Here is an 18,245-nt window from a genome sequence, read left to right as displayed (position 1 = left end):
TTGATACGGAGACTATGGATGATAGTTATTGATTCTGAATGTTATCAGACATCAACCCACTAATCATATGATGCTAATAAAGTAACTTTTTTATCTTATTTAGTAATCATCATCTTCTAGTGGGCAATATTTCTAACATTTATAGGAGGAGAGATTTCCTTGAAAAGAATGTTTTCCTCTTTTCTATTGAATATCTCATATTCATGAGCACAATCTCTATTTCCCATAATAAAACCAAGGTTGGAAATAGTTTCCCTTTTCCTCTATGACTTGGACGTCCAACATCAATATGGCATGTGCCATAAATTTGTTTCCTCTTTTCCTTTTTGGCAAGTATCTTCATACATCAATGCACAAAATAAATTCTCTATTTCTCTATATGGAGGGCCACGAAATTGAGCATCTAGAACAACCTTCTAGATGTTTCTTTATTTCTTCATGACAATATAAGAAAAGCTCATGTAGAATTTTCGCATAAAATCCCATAAAATGAAATTTAATCATCAAGGCCCAATTCTCATTTATGGCCGTGTGGAACAATTTACATTGTCATCATATGACAATGTCCAAAATCTTATTTTGACATTTATACCATCTTATTGTCCTTATGGACAAAATTACCCTTTAGACAATTTTCGTAAAAAATCATCTAGTTCAACACTTGAACTTGTTTTGACTTAGCTACTAGTTTAACAAATCCTACTCTAATGACTTGTCGTAGTGACCTCATGGATCCAAATGAACAAAGCTTGAGCTAGTATACTTGGACACAAAAGTTCACAAACCTTTTCCAAGTTCTAGCTTAATGTCAACTGACTCCATTAAAGAGTTGACACTGAAAATCTCTCGGTTCAAATGAATATGTTTTCTACTCAAAATTCTACTTAATTGTGATGAGTGGATCCATTGAATATTATCTATGTTTACCCTTCATGAATATCATCAACTAGATGAGATTTATAAAATTACCATTTTATCATTCTAGTTGTTATTTCCTCAACTCCTTTGTCACTTGTGAATAAGTTAGAAACAATGTACTGATGAGGAGCTAACAAGTCACATTGATTCATCCAAAGGAGTCATGACTCAATTTGGACACTGGCCAGTTCATTTATTCACATTCCAAGGAACAAAGCATGATGTGATATATATATTGCATTTCAGAAATCTTGTACATGAATTACATATTTATGAGATCTTCACAAAGTTGTTCATGACATCTTCATAACTTAGTACTTCACCAATAGGTCTTGTCTATATCACATAGTGAATCTAGAACTCTGACTTTCTTAAATGAGAGTACGTAAGCTATGAAATGACATGTCTCATTTCAGGATTGAGGTAAGCATGATGCAAATCATACATGGTGACTTTGAGACAGAAGAGGTTAAATGGTTTGTTCTTACATTGTCTCTAGAAATGCACTGGTCAATTCAGTATCTTCAGAAGGTACCTAAGAAGAACTATAGAGTCTCATACTCTCTATGTCTCATAACCAGACATCATAGGTTCTCCTAACAATCATACTGAGATCAATAGCCCTTTGATCCTTAGTTTGTGAATATCTGTTTTAAGCAAACCATGAAGAGTTTGTTCATGCAAATCTGTATTTGACTCTTCATCTGTTGTTAGGTTTGTTTAAGGATTAAAGACTAAGGTTTATCATAAAACTTCAAACAAACAAGAAAAAATGAATGAAGTTTAAACTCTTTATTAATTATTCAGCGCTTACAAGCAAGAGTCTTCGTGAAACTTTATTACATCAAATGTATATAAGCATCAACTATTACTCTTATTGTGGGCACCAACGCCAACAAGTACATGGCCTTGGATTTGTTTGATCAAAACCCAATAAGATTTGAGCTTTTCTCAAATAGGAAATAAGTATTATATATTAAATATGATCCTATTTGGTAGTATTTAATACATCAATTATTATGAGAGTATCATAGAGATATTTTCTACTATTCTATTTATAGAATAATGTATTGTGAGAAACAAATAGTATATTAATTATGTTATTTATTGATAATATCATGGAGATATTCAATACTATCCAGTTACTGAATAATATATTCTAATATGAGAAGTAAATAAATATTAGATATGATATGAATATTTTATTTATTAAAGTATCTTGGAGGTATTTGATTGATTCTATTCATAGAATAAATATCTCATATTAAATAGAATAAGATAAAATCAAATCAAGTAAGTGTATATTCTATTTTTGGATAAGCTAGAAAACTATAAATATGAGTCTTGGTGTAGTGCAAAATTCGTCCAACAGCCTTGTTCCTCACTAAGAATTTTTGGCAGCCCCTCCCCTCTTGATGTGGACGTTTTTCCTCTCCCGGAATTGAGAAATTTGTTCATACCACTTACGAAAGAAATAAAAAATTATTCCGATAGCTTGTTGAAATAATTAGTGAGTAAAGAGTATGCCCACACATTGGTCTCTATCCTTTCGGAGATTACATCTTGGAAGATTACAGTATCGATCAGCCCAAGCAACCAATTTATCAACGATCCAAGAACGAGGAGGAACGGAGGAATCCGAGAGCAAAGAGATCCAGAAAGCTAAGAGCGTGGAGGATTTGTATCTGAGCTGAAAGGTATGTCACCGAAATCCTCTTATGGTATTGTGTTGATTATATTTGCCCAAATATTCTCTTCTTGTTGAATGATTTTGAATATCATGGTAATTATTGGTTACGTTAAAGATTAGTGATTGTTCGCGTTTTTTTCTATTTCGTATTTGTAAAAATATTGTAGGATTAAGTAATTGGTTATCCAATAATAAGTACTGAAACGATCATTCGTGTTGAATATACGAGAACCGTAATTTTCTTTTTATGGAAGTAATTTACCTACCAATTGACATTAGAGCATTATTCGTGTCTGATAGTAACTTGTTTTCCCAACAATTGGTATCAAGCGATTATTCGTGTTTGATACCAACTTATTTTTCCAATACAAACTCAAGTTTGACACACACATGTCGAGCTTGGTCCTCGATGTGCATTGGGATTGGAGAGTTTTTTTAGCTCATGGAATAAATTCCTTATAATTGCAGATGAAGATATAACATAGATAATAAAAAGAACCTTTCTCCCCACTTTCATCTTCAGGCCGCCATGTGGTGGTTTTTTTTTTCAGAATAATTTATTTCCCAGAATATTTTTTTCCCAGAATAATTATTATTTTTTTCAGAATAAAATCAAATTAGTACACGTGGCGGCTTTAAATTTTTTTTTTCTTCAGAATAATATCAAATTAGTAAAAAAATTATCATTAGGTAAATAAGTTTTTTTAATTGCTCTTTTTTAGTGTTTTAACATATTTTTTAGTTTTTTTATCTTTTTTTTTTTTTTTTTCATATCCCCAGATGGGTATTTTATTCGACTAATTATAACTTTTTTATTAAATATTAATATGTTGACAAAAATTAAGAAAACAAATTTAGACGAACAATTTTTATAAAGTAAAATTTTAAAACAAATGGAAAACAAAAATTAATAAAAATAATAATTAAAAGAAAGATAAACCGGGAAATTGTTTGCTCAAGACGCATATCTTCAAATAGAACTTTATTTTCTTCGATATCTCTCTGTACTTTTTTTTTCTCTTCAACTTTTAATCACTTTTTTATAACTTCGAATATTGTAAAATCAAGAGATTTGTAAGTATCTGACCCAAATAATATACCTCTTATAAAATTATAACCAAACTATTTGTTTATTTAAGAAAATAGCCCAAACCTAAAACTAACATTACAACGTTCCAATTATACCCTTCTATAGAAATACCAATCTCATCAGAACCCAGAAACACCCAACACCGTGGCCAGAGGTACGAGTCATCGCGGGTCAGCTGCTTGCGGAGGAGGATCGCCGACATCGCCCACCGGCCTCCGCCGATCATCGGCGGCGACGCTCCCATTCACTTTCCTCTGCCGGCGATGGCGCGCGACAGCCACGCGCTACGTCAGTCTCTTTTCAAGCAGCGATCGTGGTCGCCGGACATGGGGCGCGAGGAGGTGTGGCTCCGGCCGAAACGGAGCAACAGCGGCGGGAAATCGCATCTGCAGAGGAGCAAGAGCGTGACCGACGATGAAGTGGACGAGCTCAAAGGCTACATCGAGCTCGGCTTCGGCTCCGAGTCGCCGGAGCCAGCCGATCATCATCACCGCCTCTCCGATACTCTGCCGGCGCTAGGGTTCTACTACGCCGTCAACAAGCACTACGCCGATTCTCTCTCCGAATCCTTGGATAGCCCTCCTCACGCCATATTCGATCCAGGTTCGTACAAATTCCTCAATCAATTTGATTGATTTTGTGTGAAGAGATTCTGATTTGGGTGTTTGTGTTGTATTTGATTTTGGGGAAAAAAGATGACACACCGCAGACGGTGAAAACGAGGCTGAGGCAATGTACTACACACCAACACTCATCTCTCCCTCCTCGAATCCGTCCTCCGTTATGAACGTAGATTTTAAGACGAGAATGACATTGATTGGCTGGTGTTGTGTTTTCCGCGGCCTAGTTTTATTATAATTTTGGAGCGCCTATTTTATTGGCAGAGCGAAAGGGAGGATTGTTCTTCGGGGCTCGAATCCTAGATATGATGTTTGGGTGAATTAATTAGTAGCATTAAGGGATGATTAATTTGAGTGGTGTGAACCTGCTGTTTTTTCTTTCTTTCAGTGTTTAGCTTATTCAATTAATGTTGGGTTTGATTAATATTCCTGCTTATTTTTTTGGGTTAGTGTTGAATGTATGAGATGAAACTTACTGGTTGCGTAAGTGTTTGATGCTGAAGATATACACAGGTTATTTTCGTGTCTAAAAGTTACACAATTGGAGGTTTTTTTTTTTTTTTTTTTTTTGCTAATTATAGCTGATGGTATAGGTACGTGTGAGTTGTTCAGATCTCAATGAGTATAACTGGTTATTCATCATCTATCTAGTTCTGTTGTGAAAATCATTTTGTACTGGGAAACAAACAGACAAAAGACAAGTGATGAAAAAAGAGTTGAAAAAAGAAAGTTGTTTTGCAATGAGTTTCCGGGTTTTGTAAGCATAGATAAATTTGTTCACGGAAATAATTAGTAAATCGTATTTACTGTTAGATTAATTAGTCATATTTACCATAGAAACGAATGATTTACTCAATGGTTAATATGATTTACTGTCGGATTTTTAGTCCACGATTGTTCACAGAAATAATTAGTAAATCGTATTTACTGTTAGATTAACTAGTCATATTTACCATAGAAACGAATGATTTACTCAATGGTTAATATGATTTACTGTCGGATTTTTAGTCCACGATTGTTCACGGAAATAATTAGTAAATCGTATTTACTGTTAGATTAACTAGTCTTATTTACCATAGAAACGAATGATTTACTCAATGGTTAATATGATTTACTGTCGAATTGTTAGTCCTCGATTGTTCACGGAAATAATTAGTAAATCATATTTACCGTTAGATTAACTAGTCATCATCTCTGATACTTTTCCTGTTAGATTAACTACAAAATGTTACGGTAAATAAAATTTACTTTTGTTCTTGTTATGGTAAATAAGATTTACTGTTGTTCTTATTACGGTAAATAAAATTTATTGTTTTCTTGTTACGGTAAATAAGATTTACTATTGTTCTTGTTACGGTAAATAAGATTTACTATTATTCTTGTTACGACAAATAAGATTTAATGTAGTTTTTATTATTGTTAATTAGATTTACTAATTTTTTTGTTATGGATGATATTATTTACTATGATAGTTAATAATATTAACCTAAGGGTATATTTGGAATATTAGAATGTTGTCATGATAAATTGGCTATTTTCCTAAATATGTTAATAGTTTGGCTATAATTTTAAAGTAGGGGTGTCATTTTGGCTAGTTCTTTAGCCGGCCCTAAAATCAATTATATTATAAAGATATAAGTAGGAGACCATTTTTTGTGGATTTTGAATATTGTAAATTCAATTATATTAAGAAGGTATATGTAGGAGAACAATATACCATATTAACATTATAGAAAACCGTTGATATCTCAATATTTTACCATTACAAATTTTAACGTTATAAAACTTATCAATTTGGGATCCGATTTGGTAGCAGTAGATTAAAATTTTGGACACTTAGCTTAATTATTTTGAAAATAATTAATGGTATATTAGTATTTTTTTTACATTATAAGTGGCTAGAATGCACTAATTTATGAAACTTTGGTTATTTTGCTAAACACTTAGTTTGAATTGACTATTTTGTAAAAAAAAAATCCTTGTAAAAATAATTAAAACATATAGTGCTTTCACAACGTTGTCTCTCTCTCTCTCTCTCTCTCTCTCTCTCTCTCTCTCTCTCTCTCTCTCTCTCCTTTTATTATCTTAAATTTAATAATGGTCAATTAAGTCAATAGCCCAATAGTCCACCTTTTTTAAAAAAAAAGTTAAAGTTTCGTTTTATTAAGAAAATAGTCCACCAAGCCGAAGTAAACTAATTAACTGGTTATGTTAATTTAATTTACTTCAAAGAATAGTCTTCTTGGCCAAAATTAATTAATTAATATGGATAGGTTAGTTAATTTATTTCGGCTTGGTAAACTATTTTTATAATAAAATGAAAGTTGACCTAAATTCATAAAAAGAGGTAGAGAATTGCTTAGTTACCACAAATACTTGTTTAGTAATTTGCACTTGAATAGTGGCTAGGTTGCATTTTTATAATGGTTTTGAGTTTTGACAATTGCACTATATTTGGTTTTAAAGGCATGATACCTCATAATAAATATATATAAAAAAAACCCTTAGAAAGTAAGTAGTGATATGTTAAACAAATGCAAGTAATGCAAGATAAATTCTTGAGTGTTTTCTAAGCCCTTGTTCTAATAAAAACTAAATACTTTAATGCATTAATGAAATAATGATTTAAATCGCAATTAAGCTTATGGAGTACTTTTAAATCATATTATAAATTATAAGTTCAAAATATGATCGAATATATAACTATTTATAGTTATACGGAACCTTACCAACTTTAATTTTTTTTTTAACTTATACTTTATTCTTGAAATTTCAATAAATCCGAGACTTCTAGATGCGTAGTTTGTTAGGATGATATAAAAAGAAGTAAAAAAAAAAACATAGCAAAATATAAATTTTAGAAGTGTGTATTGTGTGTAATATTGTACATTATGAATATATTCTTCTTTTTATTTTATTATTATTTTCGACGAATTCTATAACAAATAAACTAGTTCATTTCATGTGTATTTCGTGACTTTATCTCGTTCTCCAATCTCAACCGAATCCCATTCATGAGAGAAAAGAACATCTTACATTTTTTCAATATAGTTACACATCCTTCCTTTCCTTTCATATTGAATCATGAATGTTGTTTCGATTCTAATTCTTGAATCATTGTTTCAACCCTGCATTCTTTCCCACCCTAACTATTTTCAAGCCTTGGAATGGTTATCAATTTTGGTAGAGATGGTATCAATTTTGTCTATGAGCTCGATGTGACAAACACTAAAAAAACTTTGTCAACGGTTATCACTTGCTTGGGATAGAGGTTTTTTTTCGATTAAGGATGTCCCGACCCTTACTCGGCATAGTTTTACCAACCTTGTCTAGGCTTTGAATAAAAAAATTATTTCCTTAACAAAAAGTCACAATGTCAATGCAATGTCGACACACAAGAGATATATTTGCATCAAAAGATTATAAAAGAAAAAGAAAAATAAAATAAGCTGAAAGTTGAATACACATATAGGAAGGTGAGCCTCATCTCGTACAATAAATTTTCAGATAATGAGACCAACAATTTTCTGTAGGGAATTATGGCAGATAGTGAAGAATAGAGAATCTCCTTGCCCTCTTATAGTCTCTTATCTATCTCTAGAAAGGGAAAAAAACATGAAAATGGCCAATTGTGTTTGTCAATAAAGGAAACTTCTCTTAGCAACGTAACAAAGAGAAAAACAAAATAGCTCCACTGATTATCACTACATTGAAGAAAAAAAGTGATAAAATTACAAAATATCCAAAAATCCAAGGCACCAAAAACAAATCTGGCATTGACCCACTTTACAAGATGTCATTTATGAGATAATTAGCCTAACATGCAATGGACTAGTGTGGAGTGATTCACATTTCATATTGCTATAATTATTAGTTAATCTAATCTCACTTTTGTTAGTTTGCAATTCAGCAAGAGTATCAGAACTTAAGATAAAGAATTTAAAAAGACTGTATAATAGTCTTAGTCAACTTCAAAAATATTATTCTATTAAACCCAGAACCGGACGTTCACTAAAGGGCACTATGACTTTGGTAGTTACACACCAATGTTCATCATATGATAAAAAACAATGATAACTTGCCAAAATTTACCCTCTAAAAAAATATATATCTAAAATTCACAAATAAAAACCTTTAATCGGCATCAGCTTTGTTTGGTTAATGGTTCCGATAAACTTTAATTAAAACCTAAAAAAAAATGTTTGTCAGATTGAAAGGCAATGGGCAAATAAAAATAAAAGCTTTGAACTACAAGAAGTAATGTAGGCAAAGACATAAGGCATGTGACAAAGTACGCATGTTATAGACAACATGATTTCACTTGAACTTGCTCTTTCAGAGAATGTGGGAAGTTGGGAAAGAACAAATAAAAATAAAAAAAATATATAAAAAAGAAGCAAAAAAACAATAAAAGTATAATGATTAGATTTGCTTAACCCTTCCACATTTATTACCTTTGCTAGGAATTTGGTGAGCCAAAATTTTATGGGGGTAAAAGGAGGTAGGTGATTGTGATTTTTTTTTTCTTCTCTTTTTTAATCTAAAGAATATATAAATAAATACTATAACAATAAAGGACGCCCCAAGTCCCAACCAATATTAGTACACATTGTATTTAGTATTTACAATCTTGGTAATGCAATAAATTTTGAAGGGTGAAAAAATTGATGCCATATCAAATGCATGACTTTAATTATTATGTTATTATACAAGCAAAATCTCACATTAATGTTTGGGTTTTTTTTTGGCAAATGTGACATCGATTGCGTGTTGGTGCCGGAGATGCATATCACCCGTACACGTGGCACGATAAATTATATTTTCCGGTGATCACTCCCCATGAATAGAAAGAAAGTCTATTTGTGTGGAATTCCACTTGCACATAGATAAAAGATGGTTATATTTACTATACATAAGTAAAGTATAATCAACGGTCCAGATTAGTGGATAGGCTGAGAGCTCATATTACTAAGGTGGACCGCAGAGATAGAGGATAACTTTTATTTTGTAATATCTTGGCGCCAATGGCTGTTGTGGATTTTTATTTCTGTACGTCACTGCACATGGACTTAACGGTAGAGTAGATGACAGGGGTTCGGTTTCATTTATTTTTATTTTTTATTTTTTTTCATTTAATATTTTATAACTACTAAACCGTATAATAGAGGAATTTATTATGTACGCATGACTATTGTCCAAAATACCCTCGACCAAAGTCAAGCAATGAGCCTAGTCATAGAGGTCAAATAAATAAATGACAGTGAGGAAAACTCAGTAGGTGTACGTAGTAATATATGGTATGATAGCACTCACGAGTATTATTCGTGCAACTTTATTTTCTTCATATTTAAAAAGAAACGCATCGAGTCATGAATCGTTGAGCAAGTGGAACAACGTAGTCTTTCTGTCAATTGCGACAGCAATAAAATAAAACGGTTTTTAGATACCTATGGAAGATAGTACATTAGCAAATTTTAGTTGGAAAAATGTTAAAAATGGAAAATAAGAATAATGTTAGTTTAAGCTTATCGCTGGTAATTAGTTCTTTATGGCATATAATTAATTCAATTAGGTGAATATTTTTTTTTCTCTTCCGAGTTTTTATTTTAATATCCAGAAAATGAATAAATTATGGGATGTACGCCGTACGTAAGACATTATTATTGAGAATGAAAAGAAAAACTTAATAGAGTTGATCTACTTAATTTGCTATCGGGAATGAATGCGAATGAGAGTTTATAAGGAGCAATAAAAGAGAAAGATATAAATATAATAAATTTATATTATTTGAGAGATAATTAAATTAATAGAATTAATGAGAACGAATCAAATATGGAATAATTGTTATAAGACTATCATTATATTTGCAGCAATAAAAAGAACAGGAAAAAAAGAGAGGGTAATAGCATATAAACACCAAATCGTTTCGTTATCGTCTTAGAAACGCTTAATAATTTGCTCATTGAAAAACTATATCATTTGCCTTAAAAGAAAATAAAAGCTCATACTAATTATGGCATATATATTATACCCCCATCGAGTTGATGATTATCCTGTTATTGATGTCATTGATAGTACATGTTATAAGCTCCATAATTACCCTATATTATTTTGTATTCCATAATTATATTATATTTTGTTAATCTTATATTAGTGTATATAACACGTCTTTTAAATTACGTTTGGGAGTACATGGCCTCATTTTTTGGGTTATGTTGTAGTCACTTGTAGTATATATTATGTTCATGATTTGACATATAAACACTCCACGCTTGTATTATAATTATCGTTTTGTTCATTTGCTTATACGAGACAATAATGCGTAGTGCAATCCAACTAAATCCATATGAAATTAATTCATTCAAAACCAAGTGTATATTAGCTATATTTTTGTCTCACTGACGTTATCATGAACACATGAGAAACGTATATCATAAAAAGAAATTAATTACAAAATTAAGTAAGATATCTGGGGGTGTTTATTATTTACTTGTTCGTCAGATAAATAGAAATAGTAGTTGATAATAATAAATAACAAAATCGGAGAAGTTTTTGCTCAACTAAAAAAATTAAAATAATAAATAAATCTGGGAAGTTACAAAAGAAAATCTACTAACATCCACGAGTTAGAATCTACAACTCTTCTAGCCTAATTTAAACGTTTATCTAAACTAATAAAACAGCTACACGTGTCACATCCTTCAAGCTCATCAAAACACGCAAACACAATTCGCGGGGTAATAATTCTTAATATGTTCTCGAGACTACCCGAATAAAAAACCGCAGTTAAATTATTAATAAAATAAAAGAGTAATGAAAAAAGATAAAGCAAATAGTCAAAATAACAGTTTTTTTTTCTTCCACAGAGAGGAGAGATAAAAAAGAGAAAAGAGTGTATCGCATCGCAGTAACCAAACATTTAAGAAAAGAAAAGAAAAAGGGAAAGGAAAAAAAAAACAAAGCGAAGGTCGAGGGATTTTTTGGAAAGCAAGAATAAATTAATACACACAAACAAACAGTGACTTGGTAAAAAGAGAGAGAGGAGAGAAAAAAAAGATAGTATATACACGTTATGTTATACAAACATATATATATATATATAGATTAATATAGGCGATATAAAATATACAGCTGTGAGGCTGTGGGGCTTTGGTGGGTAGGGACGAGTTTTATCTCCACGAGAAAAATCAATCGTCTCTTTCTTCGCTTACTTGCTTCTTCTTCTTCGACTCTTTTCCCGCTTCTTCTTCAAAATCTTTATAGAGGAGAGAGACAGAGACAGAAAAGACGTTCGGGTTTTTAGAGAGAGAAAGGAGAGGGAAAATTGGTGGAGAGTAGATAGATAGATAGATAGAGAGATAGAGAAAGTGAGAAGATATACATTTTGTGGAGTGAGCGAGTGAGCGAGTTGGACTCGGAGTTGGTCATGGGAAATGGACACGCCGGAGAAAAACAAGATCGGAACTCCGGCCTCTAAATTCGAGGTCGGTTTTCGTAGTTCTCTTCTACGTTTTATTGTTTGTGATTTTATGCAAAAATTCTCTCTCTCGCTCTCTCTCTCTCACTCTCTCACTCTAGTTTGCATGTTTTTATTTTTGAACTTAAACTTCTGTGAATTTCAGTTTTAGTTTTGGGTGAATTATGGCGATTTTAGAGAAGAGAATTGTTCACACTCATACTCTGTCTCTGTCTCTCCCGTAGGTAGTTTTGTTTAGGTTTTTTTTTTTTTTTTTTTTTTTTTTTTTTTTTTATTTTTAACTTGGTATGTGAAAGTCTCTGTAACTTCTGTGAATTTCGGTTCAAATTGAAATTTAGGTATCGAATTCAACCTCAAATTCGACATACATTATCACATTTTTGTTTCCACCATTAATGAAGATAATTCACTCGGTGAAAGAAACTATTTTCAGAGTATTTTCGTCATATATCTTAAAAAAAAAAAAAAATTCAGTAGAGCGTATTTTGGTCAATGATATGGGTTTGAAAACATTGCTTCATAGTACGATTCCCCTTTTCGCCTAATCAGCATGTGATTTTGACATTAATAGGATACGATTAAGTGGCCCTGAAAATCCCCTTGTTGGGGTATATTTCGTTTGATGCGTCATGGGTCTACCCCAAATCCCTTTTCTGTTTTTTTTTTTTTTTTTTTTTTTAAATTTAATGTAGTTTAATTTTCAACCATGTTCCAGACATTTTTTGTTTTTTAATTGATAAAGGGTATGTGATAAATGTACACAGGACTCACCGGTGTTCAATTACATAAACAGTCTATCGCCGATCAAGCCTGTCAAGTCTCTTCACATAACACAGACCTTCAATTCTCTCAGCTTCGCTTCTCTACCATCGGTTTTCACGTCCCCACATGTCACCTCTCACAAGGAATCCAGATTCATCACAACAACAAGGTTCGTCCCATTTCCAAATTACACATTTCATACTGTGTGTCCATGTATTAGTTAATCTGATATTCTCTGTTCAGGTACAATGGTTCGGACCCGAAGGTCGAGCTTTCGTCTGAAAACCCGCCGGAGCATCAACGAGAAATCCCAGCTGCCTCGCCGGCAATCGGAGACGGAGAAACCCCGGCCGCGATTGAGCTTCCTCGCGCGCTGAACTACGATTCGGGTAGCCCCGAATGCACCGAGCCGGCTTCGGAACCTTCCGGGGAGGAGAGAGGCTCGGAGACGACCCGGTACCACGAGATGTGCTTGGGCGAGCCGAGGAGAGACGCGGCCGAGGATTGCGATTGGGAAGATCTGATCTCCGACTCCGCCGATATCCTCATCTTCGACTCCCCGAACGACGGTGCCGCCGAGGGCTTCGACCCCGTGGCGAGGCTTTGCGAAGAGCAAAGAAAGGGTAAAGAACCCGAAACCCACGTCGAGTTCGCTTGCAAGGTAAACTCGAGAATCGAATCGCGAAAAACTCTTCTTTGTACAAAAGAAAATGATATATATCAGCACGCTGACAGTACTAATGACTAACAATACTATTTTTTAGGGTCTACTAAATATATAGCCTTATTTACATATCTGATTTGATATTTAGCCAACATTTATTAAGTTTTTGGTAAATAGCCAGGTTCAAAAAGAAAATAAAAAATGTGTAAATACGTCAAGTTTGTGGCTATTTACCTAATACTTGAAGGTTGGCTAAACAGCAATTCCAAGAGTATTAAGTGAGCTAGTTTCCTAAACTTTTTCTTCTGTTATTTATTTGAGGCTCAAATTTTATCTGCATTTGTGCAGTCTGTTCTGAGCTTGCACCGGGGGATCCGAAGGCGGTGCTTGGACTTTGACACGGCAGGGAATCGTCGGAGAAGCTCAGACGAGAGTGGTTTGATCGCTGGTTCGAGTATTTCTGACGAACGGGGCGGCCCAATTAGGCCCTGCGATTCTTCGTCGAGAGCTCGAGTCTTGCCCGGGATCGGACTACACTTGAACGCTCTCGCGGCCGCGGCTTCGAAAGACTGCAAGATCGTCGCGAGCGAGACTCTGCCTTCGGGTATCCAAATCAGGTCTCTCCTCTGTCCCGTCGCTCCTGATCTCGACAAGCCTTTGGAATCCAATTCAGCCGAGGATGGTTCGCAAGCCCCGGGGTGTTTGGCTATCGAGGAGTTCAATCTGAATAGCCCCAAGAAAAAGAGGCAAGTCTTGTAGGAAAAATATCTCAATTCCGGCTTCCTTTTTTTTTTTTTTTTTTATTACTGTTTACAATTTTATCTAGCTTTTCCTGTTTAGTCTCATTTAGAACAAGGGTAAAATCGTTTGAAAATTAATTTTAAAAAAAATGGTTTATGCAAGGTTCGAAAAGGTTTTCTTGGAATTACCATCTTTCAACAAGATATTTGTGTAATAAAGAAAATTATGACACGTCGTATTATTACGATTTGGACACGGCCGCCCCATTTTTGGAGAGGCATAAGTCTATGACCCCGTTATAAGTTTGCTTCCAAATCAATGTCCATTTTAGTGTAAAATTATACATGTAGAGCATTTATATATACGTTTTAGTGTAAAATTATATTTACATGTAGAGCATTATATTATATACTCGTTATATTTTATTTGAAGAAATAAAGAAATTGATTTTTGTTTTCTTTCAGGCGTCGGTTGGAAAACGGCGGAGAACCCGAAGGGTGCAAGCGTTGCAACTGCAAGAAGTCAAAGTGTTTGAAACTGTAAGTTTGGTTCCAATGCCTCTGTCTGTATCTGATTGTTCCATTTTTTTTTTTTTTTTTGCATAAATGTAATGTCTAATTATTATTATCATTTTCCGGCGGCACAGATACTGCGAATGCTTCGCGGCGGGTGTGTATTGCATCGAGCCGTGCGCGTGCCAAGAATGCTTCAACACACCGATCCACGAAGACACCGTTCTCGCCACTCGAAAACAGATTGAGTCTCGAAATCCGCTCGCCTTCGCTCCTAAAGTGATAAGAACATCCGATTCCGCTCCTGAATACGGCGGGGTTAGACAACTCAAACTCTCTCTTAAGTTTTTTTTTTTTTTTTTTATAATTTATGAACAATTTTTTTTTTAGCAAAACGAGCATTAAACTCGAAAATTGACTTAATAGAGTTTTAGTAATTTCTTACTAATATTTAACTTTTATTTTAATGAAATCTATTGTCCAAGGAATTTCAAACATATTTTTCAAATTAAGTCACTTTTTAATCTTTTGTAATTGAAACTAATCAAATTCAATTCTAACCCGAAAAACCTTTATTCAAAAGTTAAAATTTACAACTCTAGAGTCACTCATTGTTTTGTTTAAATTCATATGTAAGCAGGTCATTTAATTTTGTAAATATGTTTAACGCTCAGGATTTGAAAAATGACTAAAATGCAAATACTACTCGCATAATAGTTCAGATTCTAATTGTACTAAATATCCAAAAAGCAATAAAACCATTATCATAACTTGCTTGCGAAAACTCTTTCCTTTGACCAGCACGACGAATCGAGCAAAACGCCAGCTTCGGCTCGGCATAAACGAGGATGCAATTGCAAGAAGTCAAGTTGCCTTAAGAAGTACTGCGAGTGCTTTCAGGTCTCTCTCTCTCTATCTCTCTCTCTCTCTCTCTCTCTCTCTATATATATATATATATATATACATATATATATGTATTCAGACTCTGATTCGTGATTGGTTTTCTTGGTATAGGGCGGGGTCGGATGCTCCATTAACTGCAGATGCGAAGGCTGTAAAAACGCATTTGGAAGAAAAGACGGTGAGACTAGATAAAAAAAACTTTTCACACTTCATCTACTTGTATATTTAGTTATCATGACCTCATTTTTATTATTTTTAATTTTATGATTCAGGATCGGCCGCCGTAATAGATGTTGACGCGGAGCCAGAGGAAGAAGAAGCAGAGCTATCCGAAAAGAGTACGGTCAACAAAACATCTCACAAGATCGAGATTATTCACAACAACGAAGATCGAATTCCCAGCGGCTCAGCTCTTCCACTAACCCCGTTGCGGATCGCTTCAAGGTGCGTTGTGTTCTTCGGCAAACCCGTATCATATTTTTTCGTTCTGTTTCGTCGGAGATTTTTACCGTATTACGTGGTTCGGTGTCCTTTCAGGCCTTTGATTCCGCTTCCGTTTTCGTCGAAAGGTAAGCCTCCGAGATCGTCTTTACTCTCTGCCGGATCATCGTCTTCGCTGGGATCGTACGGCCACCATAAGTTTGCCAAGCCGGGCATCCTGCGATCGCAGCCCATGTTCGAGAAGCGTGATCCGACGCTCCCGGAGAACGGAGAATTTCCGGAGCTTCTCAGAGGCGACGCTTCTCCGGTCGCCGGAATAAAGACGCTGTCGCCAAACAGCAAGAGAATATCTCCGCCTCAGTGCCACTTTGGGTCGCCCGGTGGTCGCCGGAGTGGCCGGAAGTTGATTCTGCAGTCCATCCCTTCGTTTCCTTCTCTCACTCCCCATCAATAATTTTGTTAGGTTTCTTTTTTTTTTTAATTGAAAAAGAAAGAGACAACTCTTTCAACTCAACTACCTTAGTGTCGAATGAATGAATGTATGTAGTTTTCTCTAGGTCCTAAAAAAGTCTTTTAAGAGTTGATTTTGTAGTTGTAGTCTTGTAGAATAAGCTTATGTTATGCCTCTTGCATATCCTTGTAAAATATGTTCTTTTATTAATACAGTCGTGCCGATTTTCCAATTCTTAAAACGGGTAGCTTTAAATCTGTATCCTGTAATCCAAAGTTTCTTCCCTACACTTCTAACGTGGAATTTTAATCGGGCATCCTTACAACATCTTACCAAGGAGTCGACCATTTCTCATCTCTATGCTAACGGATTGAAGGGTAATGTCAAAAATCAATTTACTCGAGCTAAAATTCATGTGCTATGTTCAGTGTTATGGGAGATTTAGAAAAGTCGGTGTAAAAGCGTTCATGAGAGTTATGTTATGACAATCGCTGGGATTATTAAGGCTATCGCTGGGTTTCTCGACCTTCACCACGGCAATCGTCAGTGGAGTGTGCACCGTAACCAAGACATCGTCCTTTGTCTATTCAATGAGACTATCCGAGACATTGTTCCCACTCGATCTGTGTGGATTGGCTGGTCTCCTCCTAGTTGTGGGCTAAAACTCAACATTGATGGCTCCTTCCTTTGTGGTATAGGGGCTATTGGTGGTCTGATTCGTAACAATTCGGGAGATTGTATTGCTTACTTTTTAGGTCCTATTACAAGTCATATAAGTCTCCATACTGAAATTGAGAGCCTCACATGGAGTATCCTTCACCTGAATCATCTATGGAAGAACATCTCGATCATTGAGAGTGATTGCAAGGTTTCTTGTGGACTCTTTAGCTGGTTGCTTGTGAGTGGAACTTTATACGGGAGGCGATCAAGAATATTGAGTTCGAGCATGTCTACGGGGAGAGTAACATTGTTGCTGATGCTCTAAGTAAATTAGGACAATCATTACCTAGTTTGTCCATTATTCAATATGAAAACCTTCCTCTTGACATTCATAGAAATATTATTAAAGATAGCAAGGGACATAGATATCATAAAATTTTTGTGTAATCTTATCCCACATGCTCTCTCTCTCTCTCTCTCTCTCTCTCTCTCTCTCTCTCTCTCTCTCTCTCTCTCTCTCTTTTATTCTTCTCATATTCTTAATAATACTTGTAATTTGTAACCACAGTTTTCCTCCACCACAAATGCATAATTATTAATAAAATTTGCGTGGTACTGCCCACGTTAAAAAAAATGGAAGCCAAATATAATTAAGAAAATAGGAAGACATGGGCGTGCATGGAAAACTCAAAGAATATGATGGAGATTTATAATTTTCTTAAAAAAATTAGTGATATAATAATAATAGTCTCATTTTTAAGGTTATTGTTGTCGTGAAAATCCTCTCACCAAAATAGTAATGAATTTTTTTATAGGGCTCTAATTGCTCTCGATGAGATTAGAAATGATGTAGATATGAAATAATAACGAATAATAAGATCTATGAACAATAATGAAATTAAATAGTGAAAAAATAAATTGTTGACAAGATTTAAATACTTGGATTACATTAATATAGAGAGAATCACTAATATGCGAGACATTGAAATTTGATGTCATATTTGCGTTAAGTATGTCTAAATAGTAGAACACATCACTAGTGAGCTCAAGAAATTTGGGGAGACATGCTCAGCTCAAGGTCGTCTTGTTGCTAGTTCGAGACATGCATCCACCTTGATCCGGCTCATCACTGCCCATTTGAATCAACCTTGATAGCAAGTCCAGATCTCCCGCATGATCAATGCTCTACTTCCTTCTACCTTCTCCGAGCTAGGCCAAGCTCGTTCGGCTTGCTCTTCATTGGATCCTACTGTGTCGTAGACAATCTTCAAGCCAAATGGGATGGACCACATTGTTCAGACCTATTCTTGCATTTT

At 34.4% G+C, this 18,245-nt stretch overlaps 2 protein-coding genes across 3 annotated transcripts; both read left to right on the top strand.

Moving 5' to 3' along the window:
• The first annotated feature begins 3,778 nt into the window (after positions 1–3,778).
• On the top strand, positions 3,779–4,611 carry LOC149393111 (uncharacterized). The gene is made up of 2 exons (XM_089617307.1): positions 3,779–4,301; positions 4,394–4,611. Exons 1-2 carry the CDS (start codon positions 3,962–3,964, stop codon positions 4,483–4,485), a joined length of 432 nt encoding a protein of 143 aa, XP_089473433.1. The 5' UTR covers positions 3,779–3,961; the 3' UTR covers positions 4,486–4,611.
• A 6,831-nt stretch (positions 4,612–11,442) lies between these two features.
• LOC149393110 (protein tesmin/TSO1-like CXC 2) lies at positions 11,443–16,527 on the top strand. Of its 2 annotated transcripts, none has more exons than XM_089617306.1 (10): positions 11,443–11,802; positions 12,560–12,726; positions 12,801–13,218; positions 13,570–13,967; positions 14,427–14,501; positions 14,609–14,788; positions 15,275–15,374; positions 15,489–15,555; positions 15,650–15,821; positions 15,915–16,527. In XM_089617306.1, exons 1-10 carry the CDS (start codon positions 11,752–11,754, stop codon positions 16,270–16,272), a joined length of 1,986 nt encoding a protein of 661 aa, XP_089473432.1. In that variant the 5' UTR covers positions 11,443–11,751; the 3' UTR covers positions 16,273–16,527. The 2 variants fall into 2 exon arrangements, with proteins under 2 accessions (XP_089473432.1, XP_089473431.1); XM_089617305.1 differs by having other exon boundaries at positions 14,609–14,792; positions 15,276–15,374.
• The last annotated feature ends 1,718 nt before the right edge of the window (positions 16,528–18,245 follow it).

This window comes from Urtica dioica, chromosome 6 (assembly GCF_054948205.1).
Source record: "Urtica dioica subsp. dioica isolate 48M chromosome 6, U.dioica_male_clone48M_v1_H2, whole genome shotgun sequence".
Classification (NCBI taxonomy): Eukaryota; Viridiplantae; Streptophyta; class Magnoliopsida; order Rosales; family Urticaceae; genus Urtica; species Urtica dioica.
The sequence above is the reverse complement of the archived record's forward strand: the minus strand, read 5'-3'. Positions and strand labels throughout refer to the sequence as shown.

Bases quoted from the DNA above. Each gene is read 5' to 3' on its own strand.
- LOC149393110 (XM_089617305.1), top strand. From the start codon at position 11,752: ATGGACACGCCGGAGAAAAACAAGATCGGAACTCCGGCCTCTAAATTC. The intron at 15,375-15,488 runs GTCTCTCTCTCT...TTCTTGGTATAG, and splicing joins AGTACTGCGAGTGCTTTCAG to GGCGGGGTCGGATGCTCCAT. The intron at 15,822-15,914 runs GTGCGTTGTGTT...GTGTCCTTTCAG, and splicing joins CCGTTGCGGATCGCTTCAAG to GCCTTTGATTCCGCTTCCGT.
- LOC149393111 (XM_089617307.1), top strand. From the start codon at position 3,962: ATGGCGCGCGACAGCCACGCGCTACGTCAGTCTCTTTTCAAGCAGCGA. The intron at 4,302-4,393 runs GTTCGTACAAAT...TGGGGAAAAAAG, and splicing joins TCACGCCATATTCGATCCAG to ATGACACACCGCAGACGGTG.